This window comes from Clupea harengus, chromosome 11, assembly GCF_900700415.2.
Source record: "Clupea harengus chromosome 11, Ch_v2.0.2, whole genome shotgun sequence".
NCBI classification, from domain to species: domain Eukaryota; kingdom Metazoa; phylum Chordata; class Actinopteri; order Clupeiformes; family Clupeidae; genus Clupea; species Clupea harengus.
In genome coordinates this window covers 22,715,787-22,742,975 of record NC_045162.1, presented here as the reverse complement: position 1 = coordinate 22,742,975, position 27,189 = coordinate 22,715,787, and the positions used below count along the sequence as shown (strand labels likewise).

At 42.8% G+C, this 27,189-nt stretch overlaps 4 protein-coding genes across 5 annotated transcripts; 2 read left to right on the top strand and 2 right to left on the bottom strand.

Moving 5' to 3' along the window:
• Positions 1 to 731: 731 nt before the first annotated feature.
• Positions 732 to 3,474, top strand: nat14 (N-acetyltransferase 14 (GCN5-related, putative)). The gene is made up of 3 exons (XM_012833514.2): positions 732 to 859; positions 1,714 to 1,817; positions 1,971 to 3,474. The coding sequence occupies exons 2-3, from the start codon at positions 1,737 to 1,739 to the stop codon at positions 2,733 to 2,735; spliced, it is 846 nt and encodes a 281-aa protein (XP_012688968.1). The 5' UTR covers positions 732 to 859; positions 1,714 to 1,736; the 3' UTR covers positions 2,736 to 3,474.
• Positions 3,475 to 6,226: 2,752 nt separating this feature from the next.
• On the top strand, positions 6,227 to 8,370 carry aicda (activation-induced cytidine deaminase). The gene is made up of 5 exons (XM_012833518.3): positions 6,227 to 6,246; positions 7,072 to 7,237; positions 7,424 to 7,703; positions 7,896 to 8,011; positions 8,186 to 8,370. Exons 1-5 carry the CDS (start codon positions 6,227 to 6,229, stop codon positions 8,234 to 8,236), a joined length of 633 nt encoding a protein of 210 aa, XP_012688972.1. The 3' UTR covers positions 8,237 to 8,370.
• Positions 8,371 to 11,803: 3,433 nt separating this feature from the next.
• Positions 11,804 to 14,595, bottom strand: mfap5 (microfibril associated protein 5). Of its 2 annotated transcripts, none has more exons than XM_012833511.3 (7): positions 14,499 to 14,595; positions 13,519 to 13,593; positions 13,389 to 13,421; positions 13,198 to 13,233; positions 12,717 to 12,804; positions 12,546 to 12,619; positions 11,804 to 12,404 (listed from the first exon to the last, which is right to left on the bottom strand). In XM_012833511.3, the coding sequence occupies exons 2-7, from the start codon at positions 13,559 to 13,561 to the stop codon at positions 12,301 to 12,303; spliced, it is 378 nt and encodes a 125-aa protein (XP_012688965.1). In that variant the 5' UTR covers positions 13,562 to 13,593; positions 14,499 to 14,595; the 3' UTR covers positions 11,804 to 12,300. The 2 variants fall into 2 exon arrangements, with proteins under 2 accessions (XP_012688965.1, XP_031432149.1); XM_031576289.2 differs by having other exon boundaries at positions 14,503 to 14,595.
• A 5,000-nt stretch (positions 14,596 to 19,595) lies between these two features.
• On the bottom strand, positions 19,596 to 24,034 carry sbk3 (SH3 domain binding kinase family, member 3). The gene is made up of 5 exons (XM_031576290.2): positions 23,638 to 24,034; positions 21,638 to 21,782; positions 21,325 to 21,527; positions 20,585 to 20,809; positions 19,596 to 20,552 (listed from the first exon to the last, which is right to left on the bottom strand). Exons 1-5 carry the CDS (start codon positions 23,641 to 23,643, stop codon positions 20,088 to 20,090), a joined length of 1,044 nt encoding a protein of 347 aa, XP_031432150.1. The 5' UTR covers positions 23,644 to 24,034; the 3' UTR covers positions 19,596 to 20,087.
• Positions 24,035 to 27,189: the final 3,155 nt, after the last annotated feature.

Sequence of the window (27,189 nt, the reverse complement as noted above, 5' to 3'; positions counted from 1 at the left end):
ACACAAAGCTTTCAGAGCCTGAAAACAACAGAGTATTCTGGTGAGTAGTGGTAGTTAATGACTACAACGCAAGGAACAGGTCAGTTTGTTAGAGGGAGTGAGCACTGGTAATACACTTGTAATGCGTCATGAATCTCCAATCATATTCAAAATGTGTGCTTTCTTTTCACAGCATTAACCTAAGAAAATGTCACAATAAAAACATCTCAAAGACCGATTCTTCAGGTTAGTCTTGGATACTTCAGAGGTGAACCCAATAGGGCTTGATGAATGAATTAGGCTCTCCATGTTAATAGTTTAATATAATATCATAGTAAGGCTGTTTTATGACTGTCATATGGGATAGGCCCACGAAATCTTTTACAGAATACAAATCAGTCAGAATCACTTTGCTGACAAATATCAGCATTGGGGTACTTAAATTGATAATTTAAGCAGGGTCTAGTTTGCTAATGTTACTAGATTTAAGTGTTGTTTAACACGATGTAAATTTGGGATTAAAGGCTACCCGACGAAATATGCGCATGTCGCTTTAATTTCTGACATAGCCTGCTTTTATGCCATAACGGTTCATGGCAGCGAATTCACTCTAAATATGGAGAAGACGCTATTCCCGTAGACGTAGACGTTTTGCGTGGTCTGGAAATTTGACTCACGTTTGCGCCGATTCCGTATTCTCTATATGGACTGCTCGATTTACGCACGGTGACAAATGGTGCGGTGTTTATTTGTGAGATACGTCAAAAACGTAGGCCATTCAATCTAACGTTACTGCTTATGTCAGTCAGAGCACCGTCGCTGGACGTTTTATTATTTTTCGTGGATATCCCACCCGTACACCATCACCTCTTCTATTAAGGTAAGATTATAGTCTAAGAAATAAACAGCTGACTTTATATTTTGGCGCATAGGCTAAAGCTCTCTACTATGGCCTTATTTGGATGAACGGCTACTAGCTAGTGCCCCCAACCCAACATTGTATTCGCATATAATCATTCATCGCCCGCACGAGAAATAACATCTGGTCAAAATATCGCGTGCAAAGCACAGTTATTTTGAGGATGGACTTATTTGTAATTGCGTGACATGCTCAACCTTTATGACAAAAATAAGGGCGGTGAGCCACATTAAATAGTGGAACGCCAACCCCCATTATAATCCGCTAATTTGTATTGGCTTTCCATTACTTATTTTTTTTTAGAAGTCATCAATATGATACACGCCATGACTTTATAAGTGTCACTTTGTTTTGTCTAGACGAACATGCTTACTACAGACTCTTCCTGCGACTAGTGACTTCATTGTCTTCTATGTAACTAGGTTTTCATCCCCATGCTTGTCGGAGGATGTCCTCATAAGGTTACTGTACCCTCTAGAGGTTGATGGAAAATGGTGCAGCTATAGTACACCTTTAGAAGCAGAAAATAAATTCACCGCGACCTCAGGCCTACCTGCGTGTGTGTGTGTGTGTGTGTGTGTGTGTCCTGTGTCGCCTCCATATATGCACGTGTGTGTTCCAGTGTGTCGTGTGTGCCATTAAAAACCTGACAAAGGTCTTAATTATTATTAGAACAGTTGATCAGGGCCTGTGAGAGAGCCGTTTCCCCCCCAAGAGTGACTTAATTTGGTCAGCGTTTTCATCTGATGTTTATTGTTGATTTAGGCTCCTTCCCTAATGTATAACTTTTCTTTCCTTTAAACACAATTTTGTAGGGAAGAGTGTGACGGCTGCAGTCATGGTGAAGCTGGACCTGGGAAGCGTCGTTCTTCGAAGGATGAGGCTAGATGACATAGAGGCAGTCAAAGCTTTGATAAAGGTTGTAATGTTATATAAACCTTACTCATACACTTTAGAACTGCCATTCTTTGGGGTATTACAAAATTGTATTATACAATAAAACCTGTATTTCCTCAATGCACATTCTAATTGTCATGTGCCCTCCCTCCCCTCTCTTTGTTTCCCATGTCAGGATGGTTGTGAGGGCACGGAGAACCGCCTGCTCCTGCACCTCCTGACTCGTCCCCTGGCACTCTTTACGTTGGCTATCCTCTCCTCCATACTGCGCTGCATTATGCATTCCTTCATCTTGGCCCTGGTCATCCCTGTCTTCGTCGCCATCGTCTACCTCAAGCTCACATTGCCACGCTCCACTGGGATCCTGGGCGCACGCAGGCCGTACTGGGACTACGTGGGCAGCACCTACCGGGCGGAGAGAGACTCGGAACTGGAGAACCCTTACACGAGGATGGCCAAGCCCGTAGGGGGCAAAGTCAAAACCCAAGAGAGGGCCAAGCGGAGAAAGAAGGAGGAAAAAGGCAACGAGGGAGAGAAGCACGACATGGAGGATCTGCAGGACAGAGCGCGTGTTGCCGGGGAGGTGTGGGTGGCAGACTGTGACGGGGAAGTCATCGCCTCGTTGTCCAGGGAGCCAGTGCACCGGTCGGGGGTGACCCGCATGTGCAGGCTGGTGGTGCAGAGCTGGTACCGAAAGGAAGGTGTGGGCAGCCTGCTGGTGCAGTGTCTGGCCAACCGGGAGAAGGAGAGGGGCTCCAGGAGGGTCTACGCCCACGTGCCCTTCCCCTCCCGCATCGGGGAGGTCTTCTTCAGGAAGGTGGGCTTCCGGCTGCAGGGCGAGGTGGCCGACGGGGAGGAAGAGAAGACTAAAGACTTTGAGGAGCCTCAGAGAGGGTGGCTGGGATACCCTGTCACTAAAGTGTTCGTGAAAGACCTGTGAGGAGGATCGGCAGGAGCTTCCAGAGATACAGGGCAGCTGCGCCCGTCTCTATTCCTTACATCTTCACCTTCTCTTTGAAGAGCAAATAAAACAACCTAAGAGGCTAGGCTGAAATTGTTCTTGTAAAGCAGTGGGTAGGTTGCCTATAGTGTTGTTTTACGCTCAGTTGAAAGGGAAGCCTTATGGAAAGTAGCCCTGAAGGCCAGTGTTGAGGTGCTCCCATTTCATGGGAAAAACAACATAAGAGGAGAGACAAAGAAGAAGGGATGAGAGAAAGTAATTAAAAGGAGGAAGGAAGGAGCCAAATGCAGACAAGACAATCAACCCTAAAGGCCATGCTCCATTTAATGCCACCACTACAAACACACACACATACACACGTGAGCTTGGAATTTTGGCCATACTGCTGCTAATGGTAACCATGGAGAATTATTCCTGTTGTGTGCATGTGTGGTTCTGCAACCTTTTCTAATGCAGCACGTCCTCATGGCTGAAATGTTAAGCCTGCAAGACTATGGTTATACTCACATAATGAAGTTGAAAATTAGCAACGGGCTGGGCTTATTATTTTTTATTTATTCAATTATTTATCATTTTGTAAGACTGGTGTTATTTAAGTGTGATGTGTAGTTATTCATTGTTTGCCTAAATATCTGAACTTAATGTGTAACACTGGAAAAGACATTATGTTTTATTTGTTTTTGTTTTTTAAAGTGGCAAAATAAATATTTTTGTCAAACGAGTTTTATTCATCATATCACCAACTAATTACTTGCATCTAAAAATAATCTATGAATGTGTGTTTGCTCGTGCAGTGTTGTTTAAACAGGTGTATTGAAACTGTGGTTTCTGTGAGTCGACATAACTTTCTCTCTTTCTCACTCTTCACTACTTCTGCCCCAGTTCAGCTCCGTGTGTTTCCTGGTATGACTCTGCAAAACATGAGTGATTTTATACAATTCTACAAAGACACTCAGATATAATCATTGTGGTGTGTATGACTGTGGAATTGTACCGTTTACGAATGGCGCCAATTTATGCAATTTGTGATCTAGTACAAATATATCCCTCAATTTTCAAACTGAATTGACAGTTTATATGTGGGTGTAGACAAGGTTGTAGCTGAACGATATTATCTCTCAAGCTATGTGCATGTGGTTATATGTGCTATTGCAGGGTTGCTCTGACTACAGCTCTGTGGCTAAAATGTCTCTTTTAAGTTATCGCGCCCACGCTGCTGGATGCCTGTACTGTAAACTGGTGTTTGTTTGTGGTTTAAAGGTGGCGCACATTACCTGACATGACTCTAAAGTGAGCTTTAGATGATGGTTTAAATTATATAGAAATGGAAAGGATGACTTATATAGACAACTAATTTCTTTCATTCAATTCTATAAATCCCTTTTGGACTTCTCATTGATTCCATTGACATTGTACCCAGCTCAATAGATAGAGGTTTTATTTTTTAAAGTCTGTTTGAAGTCTGTTATAAAGTGCATTTGCATGATAACACCCATCTCTCCTACATGTTAGCAGAAGTTGCGTCTAACTTTTTCTGCATGATCACTCTTTCTTGAACACCTGCACAGGGACACCCTAACAGTGCTGAAGCTATTATTGCCTTCAGGAAACAGATGCATACTTTCCCAGGGCTGCAATCTTGCATGATGTTTGTGAATGTGTTCATGTGTGTCTGCACATGGTGGATTTGCCTGTCTCGCTGTGTATGTCAAAGAGGGAGAGAGCGTGCCTGTGTGCGTGTGTGTATGTTTTTGTGTGTGGAAGGGTGGGTTTCGGAAAACATGACTCGACATTTCCTGTCCCGGTTCCTCCACATTACTGCTGTTTGGTGGTGGGTCCTCAGCCCATCTAGACTCTATGATTGTGTGTGTCTGTGTCTGTGTCTGTGCCTTTGTGTGCCATTGCAGTGAAAGTGATGTGAGGCTCAGGTCATCTGTGGTGAAAACCACAGTGGTGAGTAACTCTTACACAATTCCCACAACACACACACACGCGTCCATCACACTTTCAAACACAACACACCCGGCGTTGAGTTGAGGATCAAAACATAGCCAGATGGATAGACGCCAGTTAGAAGGCCAGTGGGACATCAGATGTGGAAATGGGTTGGCCAAACTTGTCCGCACTGACCTTTTTGGTCCCAATCTCTTCCCCTCCTCTGTTACTAGCCAGCTCTCTCAGACGCACAGATGCCGAGCCGCTCAGACTGTGGGATAGAAGCAAGGGAGCTGTGAAGCCTACTTGCGGTCGGAAGGTAAATCATAGGAGCAGACAGATCCCTTCCAGATGTGTTAAATCAGATTGAAGACGCACAGACACATCACATGCCGTTGTGGTCAAAAGTGAAAAAAGGTCTCTGGGAAACGGTGATTTCCCCAACCACAGAGTGCATGAGAGGGTGAGGTAGAGTCATTGGAAGCAGACAGCAGAGTGTGGAGGCCCTGTGCGTAAGGGAGTGTGTATGTGTTTATGTCTGTGTGTCTATGTCTGTCTGTTGTGGTGTGTGTGTGTGTGTGTGAGAGAGAGAGAGAGAGAGAGAGAGTGTGTGTGTATGTGTGCCAGTGAGAAGGAAAAACATCACAGTGTCTTGCAACAGAATCTCCAAGCTGGCCATGACTCAGTAATGCTGTAACGCTGGATGCTGGTGGCTGGATGCTGGAGAGTAAGGGGCCCCTCTAAGGGACCTTGGTTGGTACACCCCACTCTGTTTTGGGGGAAATCCCTGGTCTCCATAATAGGGTGGATACGTTAGGTGTCAGATCCTGTAGCTTATTTGGGACCCCCCATGGTTTATCCCACATTTTAGGCCCCTTGTGGGAAATAAACGAGTGGAAAGGATGAGGGTGGAGGAAAACAAAAGGAAAGGAATAAAAACGGGAGTGTGTATGTGGGAAGCTTTTTTCAGTGGGTGTCTTAATCATCAGGGAAAACCAATGTGGTGGGTTCCCTGACTGGGTGCAGGAGGTCTGGAAAATCGTGTCATTTCCATAGTTACGCTGCAGGCTGTTTGCTGACGTACAGAACAGGGATACCGCTCACGTCAAACACCCATGGGGCCGATTCCTGGTCACTCTAAAGCCTATTGTGTTCAAAGAGTGCAATATGGTGTCTTAAATCTGTGTAGTTTGAGTTGAGTTTTTCTTCAGAATTAAGAACACAAGAATTAACAAGTATTGACTTTTGTCATGTTCTTAACTTAAATTACATCTAGCCCACAGCTACACTTCAGAGTAGTACAAATTAATTGACTGACAGTTGACTTCAAATCTGTCAGTCTGGTAGAGAGATTGACACAGATATTTTTAGATGCCTGTCTCCCCTCCCCCCTTTATTTGAAAACTTTCTCTGCCCAACCAGCATCCCAGTTACTGCACTACATCTCTGTGTCACAGATATTCTATATGTTTGCTGTGATCAGCCCCCCTTCACACACTTTTGCATGCCGCAGTGGGCCGGTTTCATCTTTCGAAATGAGTACCAAGTTAGACAGGTGAGCTTTTCTAAACATGATGCAGTGTTTTTGTTTTGAAATTTCAAAGGAGGAGTCATATTGTATCATAATATATTGTATTGTACAATGTTATATGTCATTTTATTTTAATATAAGGCATGATGTCCAATCTGTCTGTTCAGTATAGAAAGCAATACAAATTTTAAACGCTCCACATTTAGTGCGATTGAGCACACGTTACGCATCTGTTATGACTTTCTCTGGTTTCGCTAAAGCCTTAAACACTGAAACCGAGACAGAGGCTGACTATTTGCATCTGACTGTGTTTAATTGTTACTCATTATGATCTGCCTGCATGAGTAACGGAGGGGAAGGATGAGTGAAAGGAAAAGTTATAGGGTCCCATCGATCACAGTGATTCAGTTTAAAAGTGGGTATTTTTTCTTCAGCTGAATCATTTCTTGCACTAATTCTTGAGACATTTATGGAACAGTGCTTGTGTTGCAAAATGTACTTGATTAAAGCTTTTTGATGATAGATGAGTTGTGCGGGGACATAACGGGAACCAAGCTGTATGTGTATGTGTATTGTCTAGTGGGTTTACTTCCCAGAAAGGGCTGTTCAGTTTTCTTGGTATGTTAATACGCTCCTCATAGTGGTACAAAACATACTTATTACTGTAAAAAAAAATCCAACACAAATTGTTAACTTACTTTTGCAATCATCAACTTGCTTCACTGTACAAAAATATCAAATGGAAAATTATTCAAAAACATCCTCTGATGAATGGAAGAGTAAAATCAGGTGTTTAAATGACAACACAACACTGAGGCGCAGTGCTAATGCTCCCATACATCCCGTCAGTGTCCTGCTGGCACAGAAGAAGTTCATCTACCACTACAAAAACCTGCGGTGGGCTCGCGGTCGGTGTGAGACTTACCTGTGCTTTGTGGTGAAAAGAAGGATTGGACCCAACTCTCTCTCTTTTGATTTCGGGCACCTGCGCAATCGCTCTGGCTGTCACGTGGAGGTGAGTGACGGAGCGCTCCGAACCAGCGAGAATGAACCAAGAACTGAGATAGGGTATAGATTTTTTTGTAATGTGTTTTGTGCATTTGTCATATTGTCATATGTATTTTATAATAATTCTTGATTATTTCCCGTGGCTATATCCCCACCTACGTCTTGATAAATCAACTCAAATAACCGTATCCAGGTTCTATTTCTACGACACCTTGGTGCGCTGTGTCCAAGCCTATGGGATTCTGGTCCAGGTGGAGTGAGGGTTTGCTACTCCGTCACCTGGTTCTGTTCCTGGTCCCCATGTTCTGACTGTGCCCACCGCGTATCCACATTATTGTCACAAATGCCTAACTTGCGGCTGCGGATCTTCATTGCACGCCTCTACTTCTGTGACCGAGAGGACAGCAAGGAAAGGGAGGGGCTCAGGATGCTGAAAAGGGCAGGGGTGAAGATGTCCATCATGACTTACAAAGGTAAGACTATGTGAACTTACCTGGAAATGAATGATGTTGCACAATATAGTCTCTGCAGTAGGTCAGAGTGTCAGTTTGTGTATGTCTTTGCTGAGGATGTGAAATTTACTGTACATTAATGTATATCTATTACTCCTCTAATCAAGAAACAGACTCCAATCATAACTGTTCTCACCTTTCCTGTCTTCTCAGACTATTTATACTGTTGGCAGACATTTGTTGCTTGCAGAACAACAGGCTTTAAGGCTTGGGCTGAGCTCCACCAAAACTCTGTGAGACTGTCCAGGAAACTCAACCGCATTCTCCTGGTAATACTTACCACATTTTTTAGAACATTGACTTACAAAAATGTTTATGAATGTACACCTACAACATTGTAAAGTAATACAGATATAACACTGCTTTGTCTTTGGCCCTTGTATTCAGCAACTCTCAGGCAACTCACTGGCCTTTATGTTAACACTAGTGTTTGTTCCTCCCAGCCTACTGAGACTGAAGACCTGAGAGACGTATTTACACTGCTTGGACTGTGACAGTCATCTTTTGCTGCACTGAATATATGCATTCTGCATTCTGAAAGTTGTTACTACTGGTGCTAAGTTGAGTATTTGGAATCCTGAGACTTGAATTTTATCATGTGTACATATCTGTAGCATTAAAGGCATTTACTCTTGTCGTTTATGGTTACTTGAAATTAAACATTTCAAATGGCCTGAGAAAAAAACTGTAACTTGTGTAACTTTTGTCCGTGAGCAAAATGAAATAAAATACACTGGTCCTATGAGAATCTCCTAAGAAAATCATGAAGTACTACTCTGGTGTAGGTACATCCTACCCTGGCTACGCAGACAAAACAACTTATTATTAAGTAGGCTAAACTAAACCCATACGTTTCACGATTTAATTCAACTCAAAATGGCATCTCAGGGACATTATGAGTCGACATGTGTCAAAGTTGAATCCCACTGTGAGCAACAAATCAGGGCATCAGGAATCTTATGCTCTCTCCCCCATTAGGAGGGCATGCTGCAAATTATTCCGTTCGAAGTTGCTTTATGTACAGAAAGCGACATAGTCTTGCGTTTGTTGTGTTAAAACGAATCACCCCTGGTAGCTGGAAACTGGAACCTGGAAACTGTAAAAAAAAATTGTCGGTAGGTTATCACAGTAGAGGTAGCATGCACTAATCCCCAACTCAGTATAATAATACAATGGACAATGGGTTGATGTCGTCTGTGAAAGATTAAACTCTTTGAACGCATTTGTACATTTTACATTGCGGTTTATTGGACGATGGTCTAGGCCTGTTTTATGAGAAGACAGTGACTCTTACATGCACTGTCCTGTGATTCATGCGTCTTTTGAAAACGCTCCCGTGACTTTCGCTATATCTTTACCATTAATAGATGACGATCACCTAGACACGCGAGCGTTTGTTTGTTGTGCCAGTTGCTAAGAATGTATGTCCTTTCGTCACCTTTGTTCTCAAACAGCTTTCACGGTTTTATATCGCCAGTATTATATCAACTGTGAGCTATAAAGTGTTGTATGATATATGCTTTCCCTTTGGCTAGCTTTACAAAAAACATACTAAGAAACCTCAATTTGTTTTCTATTGTATAGATTGTTTCATTCCTTAGGCAAATAGGGCCAATAGTTGTATGACTAACTAATGCAAAAGCATAGGCCAAAAACAAACAAAAAAACAGAACAAAACATGACGTAATAGGGATAGCATGAAGAATCACTGTTGGGTGAATCACAGAAATCAATTCTATGCACTTTCCTTTTTCATATATAGTAAGTCCCTCTCACAGACACCTCTCGTTTGTATTTCATAACTCTTACCAGCAGCTGAAATTGGATGCACCTGATTAGGCCGAGCTCTTGATGATTGCCCAGAGTAAAAGGGTGTCCATACCTTACAGTATATGTTCATAATGGTTCACTACCTCATTTCCCTTCCCCATCTCACTTCAGGCCGCTTTATTGATTATTCTGTTTATTCTCCCTTTTTCACCTGCCTCAGATCTTGGGCTGTGTCTGTGAGATTATTTGTGTGATTGTTTGCAGCTATATCGAGATATTGGACACCCACAGACCTTATGATATCCCAATTAATAAATAAATAAAGAATTCATAAATAATTATCAATTTATATTTATTTCTAATGTAATTCAATATCTATGTGTCATTTAATGTAATTTTCCATTTGTATCAGGAATGTTTAACTGTAACAGTATGACAGTATAGCCAGAGTTACTGGTGTAGCAATAGTTATTTTCCTTTGGATATTGTGCTCATTTCCCAGGAGAGACTGACTGACATCTTCAATTGGTTCCATGCATGTCTGGGAAGGGCTCCTTGTTTTTGCGTGGACTGAACCATGAACCTCATGGACTACTGAAATGACGTGCTTGGCCAAATAAATAGACACCAAAGGTTAAGGTATGCCAATTCTGTTTTTTAGGTATATGTTAAGAAACTCAGACAGTTTTTCATTGTTGCTCAGTTCTGGGTGAAACCGCGGTCATGTCTTTGCATCTCATGAGGTGTTGTGCGCCCTCTAAAGGCTTGTTTTTTTGCTGCACCAGTCTGTGTTCATACAGCATACACGTAGACTCTACATGTAAGTCATGGGCTATCAATGAGACAAAGTGACCCAAAAATGCATCCGGCCCCCTACTGACCAGACTGGACGCTAATTCGGCCCTCGGGTAATTTGAGTTTGAGACCCCTGTTATTTTCAACAGGGCTACTGAAGACTTCAGAGTTTGACTCTGCAAGGAAGAGTGGACTTCACATTGATAAGTCAGCCATGGGTTTTCATATGTGCAGAATCTTTATGTAAATATACATCACCAAAAGATATCCCACTCAAAGATCTAACTGACATTAATACTGAATGTTATACTGTATTCTCTGTTTGTGTGTGCGTGTGGGTGTGTGTGTGTGTGTGAGTGAGTGTGTGTGTGTGTGTGTGTGTGTGTGTGTGTGTGTGTGTGTGTGTGTGTGTGTGTGTGTATGTGTATGTGAGTGTGTGTGTGTGTGTGTGTGTGTGTGTTTGGGTGGCTGTGTAGGTGGGAGTCAGTAATGTTGTTGTGAGTTTGGTGGTGAAAGAAGTGTGTACCGAGGTTGAGATCTCAAAATAGCATTATTAGCAGAGGTGAAAGGTTCACAGCGGTGAATCTTTTACCAGAGCTGGAGCTTTATCATGGCAGAAAAACAGAGTGACATGATTAGCATTCTCCCCTGAAGCACAAAAGCTGGTTTGTCTTCATCTGCTCAAAAACACTCTTTACTCACTGTCTCAACCGTAAATCGTATTTCTCATCGCACCCTGGGAGGACCCTTGTAGTGATGAGTAGGCTGGGGTGTCCTTGTTCGTGTGTCGCTCACGTCCAGATGAAGGAGCACACTGTATGTATCGTTCCGGTAAATATTTTTGTCTTTTCACTCTCTGGACCATGACAGAAGTGTTCATTGTGCCCTTGGATGGGATATTTTCGCTCGTCTACATATTTAGAACACACTGACACACACACACTGACCAGAGCAATATATAGGCTTCTTTTTTCACGCTATTTCTGACCTTTTAGGTATGTCACACAGGCTTGTCTTTATTCTTCATTTCTGTCGAACACTGAACTGTTTCAGTCCTATCGTAATACTGTTTGGAGTTATGGAAACCTTGAACCTCAACACTAATAGGCTTTTGAGATACATGAGCGATTAAGAGGTTAATTCAAATGTTTCGGGTGTGACTCAAGATTCTACATTTATTTGTTTTCAATTGTGATGAATGTTCCTTTGGACATTACTCGCACTTAATATGTTCACTTGCACTGAATATGTTCAGTTGATAGCTCATATTTGTTTAGGTTGTGAGCGGCTCTAAATGCTGCAGTAAGCCTCTGGGGATCAATGTCTACATCATCTCCTCAGCACACAAAGTATCTGCTGAGACCATGCCTACAGTACCTGTGCTCTTCAGTATTTATGTATGTGTGTGTGTGTTTAAAGAGATCAGAGCAGTACTCAAAAGACATTTAAAGATGTTTGTCTTTAACAAAGAATAAAGAGAGTTGCACGCAAAAATGTTTTTTTTTTTTTTTTTTTTCATTTTTATTTATTTTACCCACCTTTTCATCTTAGTGACAAAGGCTGGTTTGTAGAAATGTGTAGATATAATATAATAAGAGTTTTAGCAAAAAACTATACAGGTACAGGTATGTAGAAATATGCTAGAAAACAGTGAGACACTTCAACATTCAGTATCGTAACAAAGTGTTCTGTTGTTGTCAGTGTAAACATGAGAACATCATCTAAATAACAAAGTGATTCCTCACATGTGTACTTTCCACATATAATCGAAGTGGTTGTTATTTAAAAAACAAATAAACAAACAAACAAATTTTGATTAATGATTATAAAATAGTTTAGTGAGTCAGTTTAGATTTATTGTTGAACTGGATTGCTGTCAGGAAAACAGTAACAGTTGCTAAGCTGGAGTTTTTGTGATTTGTTATTCACCCCCTCCCTTTCACACTCCCTCTCTCTCTCTCTTCTGCTTCTCCATGTTGCCACCTCCTCTTGATCAAGCCTTGTTTGCCCAGGTTTTTGTGTTTCCACGACGACAGCGTTTTTTAGTTGACCTCGTGAGACGCTTGGGCCAGCCAGATTTCTCCCTGCACAGCTCGGCTGGGAAAGAGAGAGAGAAGGAGAGATGAGAGAGAAACAGAGAGAGTAGGGAGGGAAAGGGAGTGAAAATGGACAGGGGGGTTACTGATGTTCACTCATCTGTTGCTCTATTTTCAGAGGCCGACAGAGGGGCCCTCTCACCCTTGAGCAGCTCGTCCTGTTGGCAGACGGTGCGCACACAGATCTCTTTGTTGATCACGTAGACTCGAGGGAGGCTGACAGGAATGGGTACAGACACAATTGTTGAGGGCAGAACTCATGAGGCAGACTACCGAAAAACCGATGGTGGTTATGTGTTCACCTAGTCAGTACCTGTAAAGGCACAGGGAGTGGATGCATCTCTTAATGGGCCGATGGACGGAGTACATCCTGGTGCAGGGGTACATCTCCTCCCGGCAGTCTAGTGGAGGGGAACAGACAATAAAGACAATGACCTGCCAGTTAACTCATCATGGTCACATGTTTGATTTCTACTGTGTGGTTTTGTTTTTCTTCTCCATAGTTTGAGGTTTCCAATAAATAGATTAGATTAGATTAAACTTTATTGTCATTGCGCAGAGTACACGTACAAAACCGATGAAATGCTGATGAGAGTCTAACCAGTGCAAAATAATTGTACTCTTTACAGATAAGTGCAGGTATAAGTAAGTACCACAGCATGTAGTATATACAGTATATACATATATACAGAATACTATATATTATAAATATAACTAAATGCAATGAATGTATCTCGCTCACTCTCCACACTCTCTCTCACACACCAGATCCAGTAGCTGTGACACTCACTCACCAGATGGTGGTGTGTCCACTACATCTTCGGTAACCTCTGCCACAACACACAAATGCAAAATGTTGTAAATTACATTGTGCCATGAGTCTGCACAGTTAGACAAAGCCTCGGCACAATAGACTAGTCACCAGTTCCACTGACATTAGGCTTGTAAACAAAACAGACATGCTCAAGCAGTGACGGAACTTTACCAGTTTGTTGGGCGCGGACAACTGCAACTTGCGCTGTGGGAAAACGACAATTAGAGGTTTATGTGAAGAGGAAAGTAAAAACGTCATAATGCAATAATTAACATAATGATTGTGTTAGTCTTTGGGTTACCATGGAAACAGCACAGCAACAAGATGATTGGGTAGCTGCCCATCTCTCAGATATGCAGCCAACCAAAGTTTTGAGCTGCACAACACAAGAGGTAACCCAAATAGTCACTTTGAGAACTTAATAATGTCTCTTCCTCTCACTCTTGCACACACACACACACACCAAACACACACACATACACAAACACACACACACACACACACACACACACACACACACATACACATACACACACACACATACACATACACACTGAAAGAAATTGGCCTAGCATCATTTTGTCTTTTCCCTGAATTACACATTTTATCCTTTATGTAAATATACATGCATATCCTCTGATGTTCTAACCTTCTACCCTATGCTGTTCCTCATGCTGCCCTGTGCTTTGCACACCACTGGCATATTCTTAAGCATGTTCTGTCAGTTGCAGTCTCGAGTCCAAGACATGAGTTCATGCAAAAGAATGTGTTTTCAGGCACGCTCTGTGCGCCCCCCCCCCCCCCCCCTCCTCCTTCTCTCCTCTCCTCTCCTCTCCTCCACTTTTCTCTGCCCTTTTTGTCCTCACAGTTTAACACTCAGAAGGATCCCTGGTCAATATTACGGTATATTGTTTCAGGAGTTTCTCCATTTCGCGTCCTGCCCAGTCTGAATGTAATAAACTTGCAAGACATTTAACAAGCGCACATGCCCATGCCTGCACATGCAGCACGTACACTGCAGCACATGAACATGCAATGGATGCCTGTCCTTCTCTCGCATCACTGCATCAGTGTCCTTTTTGACGTGTGTAGAGTAAAACATGATGCTTCGAGTGTTCCAAACACGTTTTGTCTAGTGCGCACACGCTAACTTTTCCCAGGGGTGCCTTCAGTTCTTAATTCATCTGCTTTGCCATGTCCTCACTATGGTCCTTGCATCAAAACAAGCTCTATTATACATTTGACATTTGCAGTTCAATGCAATCAAAACTGTTCACATACTCACAACTCTTCTGTCCGCTGGCACTCCTTTTGTTTTCTGAAACTTTTGTCTATTCTCTCTCCCCCTGTTTCCTTCTCCTCCCTCCCTCCTCTTCTCCCACCCTTCTTCTCTCTTCTTCTACACTCCCTCCCCCTTTCCCCCCCCTTTCTCCAGATCAGTCTGCTCTATGATTTAAGGAGAGTGGGAACTCCAGACGTGCTCTAATTCATCTGGGAAAATATCTGAGAATGCAGATCTTGCTCCAATCTTGGGATACTGCATGAGCTGCCCTGTTCACTTTTTTAAACTGATATGTTTTTTCGCCTGTTTATGTTAGGTATGTTCACATATAACACTATACAAATAAAAAAATTATATCCATAATCCTTCGTTGCAGTTATGACTACCCCAAACATTTGTTTAGCATTTGTACAAATCCCCCATCAATAAGGGACACAAATGCTGGTTGCATTCTTTCCCACAGCTTGAGTTTCCAAATCTATGTCTATGTGTCATTCATGTTATGCACACAAATGATACCCAGCAGTTGTACAGCACTTCAGCTAAAGCTTTTAAGTCCTCGTGAATCTACTGTGTGTGTGGGGGGGGGGGGGGGGAATGCCAAGTTGAGGAGAGACCTAAGGTCATCTCCACGACCACCAGGGGGAGACTGTTCGTCAGCGATAGGAGGCTCTGAAGGGTAATTGTTTAACCTCAAGCAGGTGGTGCCGTGCTTAAATCTTCACATGACATAGGTGGTGAGTTGGAAGAATGCTTGCTATAACTCTTTCTCAGTTACCTTAAAAGGTGCACTGTGTGCCTGTGTCATCCCTCTGTGCCAGCGGACACTGAGTAAACATGTCACTGGCTGCTGCTGGCTCACTGTCCTGTGGTCGGCTCCTTTTTCCTAGACGTGCACATGGCTCATCCGTATAAAGGACAGCGCAGATGGAGCCAACAGGGAAGAGTATAACTCTATACCACGGAAGACAATACGCTTTGAATAGAGATCAAGCCCCACTTCAAACGTAACAGAAACAAATTAAGAGGGTGGTCTTTTCTTAGCCGTCATGTGAGGAATGTGCAAGTCACCCCTCTCTTGTCTGGACTTCTCTTTGATCGGAAGGAGGGACTGGAGCGGGGAACCTGAGTTGTTGATTCTTACAATGAATTTGTCCAATATAAATATTGTCATGCATGCCCATGGAGTCACAGACTAAAGTGACATTTGGACGGCAGTCCTCTCAGGTGCCAGTTCAAAGGCACCTCACTCATCATGGGCTTGACATAACGAGGTTACAGTGTCCCACTGCAGGGAGAAAAGAGGGCGGCCTAGCAAGGTCAATCAAGTAAAGCAGTGGGGTGGAACTGATGACATCCTGAGTAATGGAGAAAGGGAGATAGAGAGGGTGCGAACTGAGCTCACCCAAACCAGGAGGAGTCACGAAGCAGTGTTTGTCCCAAGCCCACTGCATCGGTCAGCAGAGAGAGGGGGGAGAGAGAGAGAGGTGACCTGGCCGGTACTGATGTATATGATGGTCAGCACAGACAGACTCCCTCAAGACCCCATTTTGGTGGGAGAGAGAGGGGGTGGCTGGGATGGAGGTAGAGAGAGAAAGATTGATGCAAGAAGATAGTTTCAGTGGTGGGGTGGGTGGTTGGGGTCGGTCAATGAATGCCAAGTCATAAACACTGGATAACCGCCAGACTTGTTTATGAGTAGGGGCATATTTGTCCTTGCTGCCCAACCATCTCTGCTCTCCACGGCTGGCAAGGAGGCTATCCCAACATTCCCTCCATATGAACCTTTTATAACCCTCCAGCGATGCCTCCAACTGCGAACTGCTCCAGTTAGCTTTCATTTGGTACACTGCTCTTCTGTACGCTCTCTCCTCAAAACATGTGTATCAGAAGCTTGCTTTGTCAAGAAGCCGTTGCCCCAAAAGTCTTACACACACACACACACACACACACACACACACACACACACACACACACACACACACACACAATCACACAATCACACACTCACTGTGGTGCTTCTAAACTCAGATCAAATGACCGCTTGCACGTCAATTCTGAAGTTGTAAAAGAGTTAATTTGAGAAGATCTCACAGCTGATGTCATTGCTGATTAAACTGTCCAAGTCTTAAAAAAGACCTCAAACCATGTAGCTGACCTTAGCTGGGTGTTTCTCCATTTCATTCGCATATGTTAAGCGCACGCATGAAAATGCGATTCTGTGGGGGTTTCCATCCACTCTGCTATGTTAATTAAAAATGAATACTCTCCAAACAAAGAAAGAGTGTGGAACAGCTGTGGGATCAAAAACGTAAGGTTGACAGGGCAACTTAAACAGAAACGCCTAATACAACAATTTATGCAAAAAAAAAACGTTTCCATCAACCTTTATGTGAATTGGGAGTTAATCCTCCCCCTTCTAACAAATTGACTTCTTATTTAATTTTCAAATTTCGAGCATTTCTACTGGTCAACATTTACATTCAAATGTTGGATGGAAACCAAAGCGACCCATCAGACTGGGCCTGTCTGTACTTCACAGTCATGTGATGTGGGGGTATCAGCTTTTTGTCGCCAGGAACGTTTTATATGCTCCATCTGTTGTGTTGTGTACATTTGTTTTTCCACCCACTGATCTCTCTATCTGAGTGCTTCCATTCCGACCAAAGGAAATGGTTGCAACAATAATGAACTTGCAGAATTTCCTTGTACTGACTAGAACTGATGTCCACACTACATCCTCCAAAACCTATTGTCCTAATGTTTTATTAATTTACCTTTTTTTAAATGTATTTTTGAACTTGACCATGCCACACATAAAACTGTCCTTGAGAATCCAAAACTTCACTTCACTTTAATCAGATCTTTCTCATTTCAGCAACTGTGACTGCACATTCATCCAGGCTTCTTTTCAGCCTTCACTGCAGGTTCCAGATCAGTTCGCACCTAAATGTGTGACATTTCTGTCTGATCTCAAGTTGCATCACAAATTACCTGTTTTATGACCAACAGCAGTAGCAAGTGCTAGGCTCTGGAACGTAGCAGTTGGCAAAGGCTTTATTCTCATTAAAAGGGCTCCGAAAGAATTCAGATGTCATTAAATACTGACTGGCATCAGTTGCTGAATATGAGATGTTATAATGTGTATGCTATTGCTCCAGTTCTTGATATTAGTTCCCAGCATTTCTGCAGCTAGGATACAGCACCCTAGATTCCCCTGACCCTTGGCCTCACCCACTGTCCATGAGTCTGTCTTTCACTCTGTCAATTAACTCTTTCTGTGTCAATTCGTTGTCCTGTCCGTCCGTCTGTCTGTCTGTCTGTCTGTCTGTCTGTCTGTCTGTCTGTGCTCTGGATTTATGCCTGGTTTAGCATCTTGGGTTCTCACTTTCCCCTGCATCTGTTTCGGTTTGTCAGATGATTGTACAGTAGTCATCACAAGTGGACAGATACACATGCCCCCCACCCTCTTACTTATTTGCACACACACACGCACCACATACACATACACAAACACACACACACACACACACACACACACACACACACACACACACAAACACACACACACAGACCCACACACAACTCTGTAGGCGACTCTTGTTCCCTCGTTTCCAAGAAGCAGAGCACTCCAAACAACAATAACAGGCTGGGATCAAGGTGACGAGGGTTGTGCCAGGGGAGGGGGATCAGGGAAAGTGTTACAGAGCATGCAAACGTACCACATGCACACGGCACACTCAGCACATATGAGCACACAGCTGCTCCTATCAAAAGGCTTTGGAGATTAGAGAGAGAGCGGGAGAGACAAAAAGAGGTCCAGGGACAGTGTGTGTGTGTGTGTGTGCGTGTGTGTGTGTGTGTGTGTTTGTGTGTTTGTGTGTGTTTATCTGTGTGTGTTTATCTGTGTGTGTGTGTGTGTGTGTGTGTGTGTGTTTGTGTGTGTGTGTGTGTCTGTGTGTGTGTGTGTTTGTGTGTGTGTCTGTGTGTCTGTGTGTCTGTGTGTGTGTGTGTGTGTGTGTGTGTGTGTGTGTGTGTGTTTGTGTGTGTGTGTGTGTGTGTGTGTGTGTGTCTGTGTGTCTGTGTGTGTGTGTGTGTGTGTGTGTGTGTGTGTGTGTTTGTGTGTGTGTGTGTGTGTGCGTGTGTTAGAGAGCAATAGAGAGAGAGAAAGTAAGAGAACAAGGTTGTATATAGGTTTGTAATGTTGATGTTTAAAACTTAAATGTAGAATATAACATTCATTGTGTTGCTTTGTGACTTTTTGCCGTCTAGACAGGCTCCATTAATTTTACAATATGCGCTCAAATTTTTAGCGTTGTTCCTGACTGGTTCTCTTGTTTGAATCTGCACTGCCTCTCATCTGTCAATCAAAATGTAATCAAAAGTATTCAAATGTAATAAGTTACTTTAATGAAGTAATTCAAATAGTTATATTACTTTTTACATTTTTAACAGGGTAAATAGTAATCTGTAACATCTCAACAGTAGCCTTCCTCAGCACTGAACAAACGTATCCAGTTGTGATTGGGTTTCATGTTGATCAGGTCCAGACAGGAATGCTTAGGTGGTGGTGAGCAGCTTAGTATAGGGCACAGAGAGAGGGAGAGAGAGAGAGAGAGAGAGAAAGAGAGGAAGGCCAGAGAGAGGACAGGAAGGTGTTGATGTGTGGGACAGAGCAAATAGATGAAGGGTGCTATTTATAAAACCATCTGGAGTGCTGGGTTAGCATGAGCCTCATAGTGAGAGGAGTTAGAGGCCAGTTTAGACAAAGTTCATAAATGAGAGACTAACTGAATGAGGTATATGTAGAGAAGCGGAGGGAAAAGAGGTAGACTTCGCTTCAGAAGATGAGAATGTCAGAAGCAAGCAGATCAATTCATACATGCATCAGGATGAAACTTATTAGAATACGAGGGTATGAGTAGGGTACAAAACGGAGTTAGAGTAGGGGATTTCAATTGGAAAACGTATAATAATGTTACAGAACGGTTAAGTAACGTTATGTAATACCATAGTTACGTATGTATTGTCCATGTATTGCCAACTGTAAAAGGTGCTCACGGACATGAAATGAAAGAGTGGCCATATCTAGTAAATAAATGAAAATATGTTTATTGCATTAAAGTATTAAAAAAACAACAATCACATATACACAATAAGACCCCCACGACCAGATTACCAGCATCATTAGCCAAACAACTTCTATCTGAGGTAGAGATGTGAGGCAGGATTATATTGTTATACATTTGATATCAGTACTGGTTGTCCAACAAATGAAAGTGTTTTCTGTTGAAATACAGCTATTTCAACCACTACAACAGCTCCGGATATAATTTATTTACAGAATAGAAGAAAACTACAGCAGTTTAATTTAGTTGTGATTCACCCTTTCTCAATTAATCTAGGAAGTATCAGACTTAAATCTCTGATCAGAGGTATTTAATATTCACATGCTAAAAATACATACATTTTACATTCATCTATTTATTTGTTTCTTATATACAGACCCAAATTCAGGTCTTACATCAGTAGATACAGTGAACATGTGGTACATGGGCCAATAAATAACATCGTATGGGGTAAACCATTTATCTTTCTCCTCTCCCCTCCCTTTCTTTCTCCCTGGCAAGTCCTCCCTCTGATACTCTCCTGGCCTCCCTCTCTGCCGCCTCTGCCTTCGTCTTCTCCTCCTTCTCAGTCTCTAGGAGCCAGGCCCCCCCCAGGTAGCCTGGGATCTCGTCAGCCCCAGCCCTTAGTGTGGGCTCTGGGTTCAGCAGCTGCCTGAAGAGTGACAAGGCTAGTGGGCTGAAGAATGAAAAGTGTGACGCGATTTGGTCGTAGCAATTAGCGTCCTCCTCCTTACTCTCGGCCATATGGTCAAACCACTTCTTGTATGCACAGAAGGATGGGTCATCTGAGGTGCTCTCCTCCCAGGGGAAGCAGCCTGTCAGCAGGCAAAACACCAGAATCCCCAGGGCCCAGCTATCCAAACTGGGCTCCACTGATATCCAAATATCCTCCTCCTCCTCCTCCTCCTCTTCCTTTCTGTCTTGCTTTCAGGCTCCTTCCTCTTGGCCTCTGCTACCTCAGGCACACAGAAGGGTGAGTCGTACCAGACAGCACGGACCTGGGTGCCCTGTGCCCTCACCAGTCCAAAGTCACCCAATTTGACCCAGCGACATGCCGCATCGCAGAGGAAGATGTTCTCCGGCTTAATGTCACGGTGGACGAAGCCCAGAGAGTGGAGGTGGGAGACGGCCCCACTAAGCTGAGACATCACCCGCTGGGAGCACTCCTCACTCACACTATCCTAGAGCGAGAGAGAGAGAGAGAGAGAGAGAGAGAGAGAGCGAGAGAGAAAGACACAGACAGAGAATGAGTCCCTGAGATGCCACAGAGCGTTCTGTTTTTGCGATCAAATCCCCAGTCAACTCAAAGCACAGTATATTGCATTAGGCTGATGACAAGATGAATTGTCCTGGTATTTTCTCAAGGCAGTGGAGACGTTAGATGATACTTGAGAGTGTGCATGTGCTTGAGTATGAGGAGTGTGAACATCTGCCTGAGGACATTTCCTCTCCCATGACTTGAAATTGTGACAGGGATATAGTGATGGGTGGCACAGTGTCCGAATAGGATCTGTTGTGAACATGAACATGAATGTGCGAAAGAAATGGACCAATAACATGTCACAAAGTACCAATGTAGTTGGGAATAACTGCAACATCTGTAATAGAACAGCACCATATAAACTGTGATGTTCTGTGATAAATTGCTTTTCAGCCGGCAGTAAATAATATTGCACAAACAGCATGCAATGCTGACCTTTGACACAATGACGTCATACAGGTCACCATAGAGACCAGCCTGTTGTGCAAAGACGTAGTAGGATGGGGTGGAGTAGTAGATACCGAGAGCCCGGTTGAGAGAGGGGTGAGTGCAGAAGGAGAGGGAGAGGTTGTATTCACGCAGGAAAGCCTGGAGGGATGTGTCCGGACGAGGGAAGAACTTCAGTGCCATGGGTGTCCCTGAGGGGCAAAACAAAGACCAAACTGTGTAAACAGGGCATTCTTTGGAATAATGTGATCGTGTCTGTATGGTTCTCTGTTCAAAAGTACCATCCCAAGGCACCACGTACCTCTTTTCTTGTGGACAGCCAGCATGACTTTTCCATATGACCCCTGTCCCAGAAGTTTGATAAGCTTAAAGTGCTCTGACGTCTTCAGTGTGGTCAGGGACTGAGCCGTGAGATAGCAGAGCTCGTCCAGTTGCTCTGTCGCATCCTAGAATAACAAACACATGTCAGTCTTATCTATGACTTGGCCACATATTCAAGAAAAGTTGGTGGTCCATGTTACAACATCTCCAAGTCTGATGCTTAACAATGCACACCAATAAATTGAACTTTGAGTCATGCCCTCTACTATGTATTTGGGTTCTAATTAGCACTATAGACACTGTAATTGTGAAAGACATTGGATCATCATTTGATTTAATAGGTTTTAAACAACCCTGAACTGCTGCAAAATTGAGACCTCAAGTGTCCTTGTGTCAGAGCTGTCACAAGACTAATGAGTCTAGGACACCTACACACTGTGATTACATAAGTGAAGGCTTAAAGGTTTGCTAACAGGAGCATACCAGTATCCAGCACATGTCATCTCATGTCTTCCATTTCAAACAGATGCACGGCCAAACAATACACCAGAGTTATTGACACCTCTATCTCCTCAGCCCCCTGACACACTCCAAAATAGCCCATGTCCATACCATTCCTCCTTTGGGTGTTACACAATCGATTGAGTAGATCAACTACACTGTGTATTTTTACAGGAACTTTTAGCAACCCTTTTCATGCTACAGCAGACAGCATTAATCTATAGAACATTTTGCAGCTGAAGGAGTTTACAATGGAATTTGCAATTACTTCACATGCAAGAACTATGTCACCACAAGGATTTGTACAGTATTTGCAATTACAACACAGTACAGAGAGTACAGTGAAGTGCCCCGCTGATATGAGCTGCAGCTCTTGTAGACACGTAGCCATTGTATTGTTTTTGGAGTTGCGATGGAACACTTAAGTGGAAGAACCAGGTTGTCCTTGTCTGGCCAGTAGGCTATGGTGTGAGTTTGATGACCTGCCAATATTAAGTCATCTAGGGCACACCTCATTTACATTTAGAATTAGATGTTTCAAAAATCAAACCCTTCATGTCGTTTAAGAATATTTAAGCCAGGTGGCATGAAATCACTAAATCAACTCTTTACACAAAAACAATTCCCACAATCTATGATTGAAACAGAGATAATTCCAACAATTCAAAGCAGCCAACACAAACTACAACTGGAGCAACTTTTAAAGTGTAATTTACTTTTAAAAATACAAACCTATTCTGTTACACCTGCTCTAGGACAGCTCTGTACAGGGATCTTCCATGGGCTTACATTATGTCACCTATATATTGATGGACTGTACTTATGCTCTGTTGCAACACACTGACATTCATAAAAGTCTTTATAATCCTGAGTGTTTATTAAGTAATCCTCAATAAGTCACTGGAACTCCTTGCAATGAGGTTGGCATTAGAGGAGACAACTGGTCTAATGAACTTTTATCATGCTGGAAAGGGAGTTAACACTATTAACACCTCTCACCTAACACTGTCCAAGAAATAGAATCTAAATGCTAAAAATTTTGCTTGTAATTTTGCCCTTCTCAGAGACTTGACCCACAATGGTCTGTCACAATGTGCAAAAGTCTGCAATAATATTTTCTTTTACAAAACCCTTCGTACAGTGTGACTATACCATTATGTATAGTCTAACACATAAATAGCACATCAATATTCTTTCTGCATATCAAGCCCTAACCCCAATCCCACTACTAGTTTTATGACAGTAAAATATTGATGCGCTTGATTCATCAGTGCAACATATGTTACAGTTGTACTATACGTAATAGATCATATTCAGTCATAATGATACTGTTATAAAGTGTGACCCACCTATCCTGTATTTCTCAGTGAACAGTGTGTAGGGATGTATAAGGGCACTGAGTACCAAATATAAGACTCTCAATATCTATGTATACACCAGTTATAAATGCCTTTTAAATGCTTATAAAGTTTAACTTACTGTCATTTTGTTGAGTCCTCTTCAAAGTGACTGCTTGCTCTATTGTTCTCTCTCTCTCTCTTTGCGTCTAAAAAATCTTAGATTGTCTTGTCCATATGTACAGTCATGAACAAAACTCTTCACTTTGGAGTCTTATACCTCCTTGTCAGGTTAGTGCTGGCTAGCTATACACAATCTTCACTAGCTGTAGACAGCTTTGCTAAGTCAACCACTGTGATAGTTTTCCGCACTCTAGTTGCACGCACTTGCATGGTATTGTATCAGACCGATAGGACCGTCCACACTGACTCTGAGTCTTTAATACTGTGTCCCCTCTCTCGTCCTCCCACTATGCCCCCCCCCTCCCTCCCCAAATTCTGCCATTTGTTTTCCCTGCAAATATGCATGTACTGCAGCTGCCTGGCATGTCAGCCCTCCCTCTCACCCCCGCGTGTCCCTCTCCCAGTCCGTGTTAATGTTCTAGAGTGTCCAATCTGTCAGTTAGTCTGTCTCCATCAACCTGCTGCATTCCTCCTGGGTCCTCCTTCTCTCCATCTCTCCTTCCTACCAGCTAATCTCCGTCCCTCATAGTACCTCCCATAATTAACATCTCCCTTCCCCCAGTACACCTCTCTCCATCTTACATTCTTTCCACAGAACAGGATTCCACTGGTAATAAGCAGAGGTCCTGGATTTACAAGGTCCAAATTAGCTAACAAGATGTTTCCACAAATCATTACTTCTTATTTACTATGACTTCTCAAGATGTTGCCTGTAATCAGTTTGCATAAACTCTATAAATAGGATTAAACCAATATTATTTAAAACCTTTCTGCAGGCTTTACAAACCTCTGCTACTGTATACGCTACTGTATATGCCTGCCATAAGCTGATTGTCTGTACACATGCATGGAAGAAATCATCCATTTTAAGAGCATCTAATTTTATGTGTCTTGTTTAGTATCATTCCTCGCTCTGGCTTCATCCTGTCTCTCCATTCTCTCCATTTATCCTTCAGAGCCAATCATCTCTGAGTGACAAAACTAACAGCTGAAGCTTTCACTTTACAAAATGGCTTAATACTGCAGTCTGCTGTCTCACTGCCAGCTCTGTATCCTTTTTCACGCCTGTTCAGTTTCTGCCGACCCTCCTCCTTTTTCGGACTCCTCATATACATCTACCCATATAGTATACATGCTTCAGCCACTGCTGGTTATGTAATGCAAACAGTCGCTGTTGTCACTACCATAGACGCCAGGGTTAGCTGTCTCGTTTTAATCCATGGTGCCATGACACTCAGCTCTCCTGTGGGAGTCAACACTTCTTGGTCCACTCACTCATCACCACTTGCCCAATGAACACCATGACGGCTGCTTTTCCCTTCCCCTCCACATTCATGCTCTTCCAACAACCAGATACAGAAAGATTGAAAACTCATTGTTCATAGGTCCCACAAAAACGTTTCTGTATCCTACCTATATCCTTTGCTGGAATCAGTTCAATGTTGAGTTAAGTTTATGTTGAGGTGAGAAGACGACAGCCATAAGATAACAAACGTCTATAGGGGCAGTAGGCTACCATACTCTTGACTACATAAAATAAAGAATATACTCTTTCAGGTCCAGTAGCCTAACATCAAAATGCCTTTTCTAAACTGTGTTCATCATAAAAAAAAGATTCATATTATTGATGGATATGTCAAAAGCACTGCGAGTGGCTACATAATTAAATCAACAAGCCATATCCAAGATGAAATAGGACTGGCCTGCATATTGCATTTAAGTGGCCTCTCCAGTGTCAGAACTACAGCAACTATAAGCTACAAAGGAGCCTAAACTACAGCAACTATGAGCTACGAAGGAGCCTAATGAAGCATTTTCTTTAAACGTATCCTGTATTACAGCAGTAAGTTTACAGAAGTAAGCAGCTAGGTTACAGGTGTAGGTCGCCACGGGGTGGACACAGCATGCTATAGCAACCTCTATACAGAAAAAGACAGAGGGTGTTTATGTGGTATATTCATACCGCAGGTGCCCCAGCTGCGTTCGTTTTATATAGTTCGCCAGTCGTTCACAGAATGTCACAAACGTGATATCGCAATTGCAGAGATATGCGGTAGTGATTTATGGTAGTTTAATAATGGGGAGCGGTATGGGGGTGTGGCACGTACTGGAAATATGCTACCTAACCCGGAGTCCCAACTATCAGACATTTTTCTGCTAACTTACTATACCACGAAAGTCCTTCCGTCAGACGTAGCCTATTCTAGCCGCTTTTGTTATGTACTGTAAATGCAGTTTCGACACAGAGCAACCAATGTCACTGAAGTAATTAAGTATGATTTCCTTTTAAATGTACGAGCCTCGCCCCTTTCATAAATATTAACAGTTAGAAAGTGCAAGGGGGTGCGGTCCATACCGTAGCTTAGAACGGAAGCGGAAGTGCCGCCATCTCCTTGTACCGTTTCAGCTACAGCAGGGTCAGTATAGACACAAACCAGATATATATTATGGTACATTGTCTTGAACATGTATGACCTATTATGGATATTTTTCAAGTAAAGTCCATGTGACCACTGATTTGTACAACAGACAAGTTGTCACGTGACGAGCTTCTAAATACACCTGTTTTTGTAGCCACTAGAACCGCTAACTTAGCCTGTGAGAAGGGAAGCTGGCTATTGGCAGCCAGCTCGTTATCATCCGCCGCTGCCATCTACCTTCGCTAGCTAGCTTAATGGCTAGCTTCGGTTCTATGTCGTGACAGTTATATAAATTGTCCATTCGTCACCTTTTATTCACACTTTTCTCCCCTTCCCCTTTACCCCCCACGCGTTTACTTTCACGGTGTTCTCGTGCCTGACAAGGAGAAGGGGAGTTGATTGGTAAGTAGTAACGTTACTCAGCTGATGGAGGTACTAGCTAGCGTCTCAGCGAACAAGCTTGTCTGTTTGTTTAGCTAGCTAGCTAGCAACTTGTTCGAGTACGTTAATGCATTCATAGTTACTTGTAATACACCATTAGTTGTTGGTAGTTCCGAGTGAAAAAATCCGCTACTTTCAAATGGACGTTGCTTTTCTGTGGCTTGTTGTTCTCAATTGTCCAAAGCCAATCAGTTAACTTAATCTAACTAGACCATTTTGCTATCCAAGTTAACGTTAGCTGTCTAGCGAGCTAACTGGGTGGGGGTCTTGCAGTAGAGGGTGTGTTGATAGCTGTGCGTAGGAGTAGTTTACGCTCGAGGCCGTAGTCTGATAGCCACTGTCACAGTGGTTATAGAATATCGCCTCACATGGTTTAGTTTTTAACTTTTCGATTTCATAAGTTTGAGTCTCAGTTAAGTTTACCAAACAAGCAAGCTGGCTATGTCTGTCCTAACTAGGTATGCAACGTTGAGGTTAATTTACACACGGATTGTTTTTGTAGTTTTTGAGTTTGAAAGTCATCTGGACATTTGTTGCTTCGTCGCTTTTATTTGTTTCATATGCTTTGTCAGCTCGTCAGAATACATTAGGAGAGGCACAGTTAAAAAATAACGTTAGTAGTTGGGCTGAAGTTTTTTCATTATCACTCA